This window comes from Penaeus chinensis, chromosome 21, assembly GCF_019202785.1.
Source record: "Penaeus chinensis breed Huanghai No. 1 chromosome 21, ASM1920278v2, whole genome shotgun sequence".
Classification (NCBI taxonomy): Eukaryota; Metazoa; Arthropoda; class Malacostraca; order Decapoda; family Penaeidae; genus Penaeus; species Penaeus chinensis.
Window position 1 is genome coordinate 519,171 of NC_061839.1, and position 2,500 is coordinate 521,670.

Sequence of the window (2,500 nt, forward strand, 5' to 3'; positions counted from 1 at the left end):
AATCCTGTATAAATACGATCCAAAACTACGATTTCGAAGCAGTCTCGAACTCCAACCTATATTTCTCTTCCGCGGCCTTTCGAAATATAACACAATCACAGATAAACGAGATGGAAATAATAATAACTAAAGATTCGCCAATAACGAAAATGAAACCAAGACCAAACAGCAAGAAAACAAAGAGTTAAATCGCCCATAGATATGAACCCAAAAAACACGCTTTCGAACTCTGGTCGTACGTTCTTCCTATTACCTTTTAGAAGAAAAGGACACACAACCACATATAAACGACATTAGAAAAAGAAGAAGAAGAAAAAACGTAAACCAGAAATAAAGATTGAACCCCCTCCTCCCCCTCAGAGAGAGAGAGAGAGAGAGAGAGAGAGAGAGAGAGAGAGAGAGAGAGAGAGAGAGAGAGAGAGAGAGAGAATGAAAGAGAGAGAGAGAATGAAAGAGAGAGATAGAGAGAGAGAGAGAGAGAATGAAAGAGAGAGATAGAGAAAGAGAGATAGATAGATAGATAGATAGATAGATAGATAGAGAGAGAGAGAGAGAGAAAGTGAGAGAGAGAGAGAGAAAGAGAGAGAGAAAGAGAGAGAGAAAGAGAGAGAGATAAACCCCCCTTCAACACGATTTCGAAGCAGTCTCGAACTCTACCCTCCTATCTCTCTTCCGCGACCTTTTGAGACCGCTTCTCGCTGCGACAGACAAACAGCATCAGATTGCGCCCGGAGTGACCCGCGGGGGTGACGAGGGGATGCTGCAAGATACGCCGTAACTTGTTCCAGACATGTTCATCTCGTTGCTGTGGGTGCGAGGAAGTGAGAGGGATTGTGCGTGTGTTTCTTTGTGTGTGTTTACTTGCTTGTAGGGTGTGTCTTTGTTCGTGTGTGTTTAGTTGCTTGTAGGGTGTGTCTTTGTTTGTGTGTGTTTAGTTGCTTGTAGGGTGTCTTTGTGTGTGTTTAGTTGCTTGTAGGGTTGTCTTTGTTTGTTTGTTTGTTCGTGTGTGGGTATGTGTGTTAGTATGTGTGTTAGTATGTGTGTCTGTGTGTGCATGTTAGTGTTAATGTGTGTATGTGTGTGTGTGTGTGTATGTGTGTGTGTGTGTGTGTGTGTGTGTGTTAGTGTTAATGTGTGTATTTGATTGCCTTGCATTTATATTTTAGAATGAACAGAGAGTTGCCGAAAGAGAATAAAAGATGTTATGATTACAAAACCAGTGATGATGATGAAGATGATATGTACATTTTTAATAAAAAAGGAAAAAGGAAAAATCCCAAAAATAAAAAAAAGCGGCAAAAGTATACTCCAAAATGCAGTGGTTTTTTTTTCGAGTTCAATGATGATTTTGGTAATTATTAGGATAAAAATGATAATAATGATCATAATTGTATTAATCATGACAATAATTACCACTGACATATCAAGAGATATATCTAACATCAATAATACTTTAGAGACAATTCGGAAAGATAAACTAGAGGAAACAAACAAACGAGAGAAAAACAATAACAGCAATCATAATAATAAACAAACAAACAGAAGCAACAACAACAACAACAAAAATAAAAGTAAAGTAAAAGAAAAAAAAAACAGTAATAAAGAATAAAGAAATACAGTTAAAACAAAGAATCAAGATTTATAAAAAGTAACAAAACATAAAGCAAAGACCATAAATGTAAAAAAAAAAAAAAAAAAAAAAAAAAAAAACACTCACCGGTCTTGATGCGTGATTCTGATACGACGACGGGTGCAGCAGAGAGCAGTAGCGATCGAGAGCGAGCAGAGAGAGTGTCAACGCTGCTTGATGGTGCAGCAGCGGCAGCAGGATGGCTTGTACGGCACACAGCAGGCGAGGGTACGGGAAGCAGTGGTACAGGGTAGGGTACACGCTCAGAGGTACCACTACCAACCCTTTCAGCAGGTCAGCAAACGCCATGGAGGTCAGCAGGTACCGCGGCTGCAGGAGAGAGAGTAAACGGGAGATTAGGAAAGCGAATGAAGGGAGAGAGAGAGAGATGAGAAGAATCGTAATAAGGGGAGGAAGTGTGATAAATATCGTAGGGAAATGAGATTGTGATAAAGATCGTAAGGAAATGAAGGATTGTGATAAAGATCGTAGGGAAGTGAGAGAAATTGTGATAAAATCGTAGGAAAATGAGAGAATGTGATAAATATCGTAAGGAAATGAAAGAGATTGTAATAAAAATCGCAAGGGAATGAAAAAGAATGTGATAAAAGGGAAGTGCGACTGATAAGAATCGTAGGGAAATGAGAGAGAATATGATAAATATTGTAGGGAAAATGAAGGAGATTATGATAAAAATCGCCAAAAAAATTAAGGAAAATGTGAAATGTGAAAAAGGGGAAATGAAAGAGAATGGGATTGAATTTGGGATTAAAAGGATGAATGAAGAGAAAGGATGAAGTTAGAAGAATAATTAAAGAGAAAGAGATTAATTAAATCACAAGAAAATAATGATAATGAAGAAAAATGATT

At 37.9% G+C, this 2,500-nt stretch overlaps 1 protein-coding gene across 1 annotated transcript in view; it reads right to left on the reverse strand.

The window, feature by feature from the left end:
- LOC125036724 (5-hydroxytryptamine receptor 2C-like) overlaps positions 1 to 1,960 on the reverse strand; it is a gene marked incomplete at its 5' end in the record, with an annotated part of 42,363 nt that extends 40,403 nt beyond the window's left edge. Inside the window, 1 exon segment of the mRNA XM_047629561.1 lies at positions 1,718 to 1,960. Coding sequence (XP_047485517.1) covers positions 1,718 to 1,960 — 243 coding nt within the window.
- Between the last annotated feature and the right edge of the window lie 540 nt (positions 1,961 to 2,500).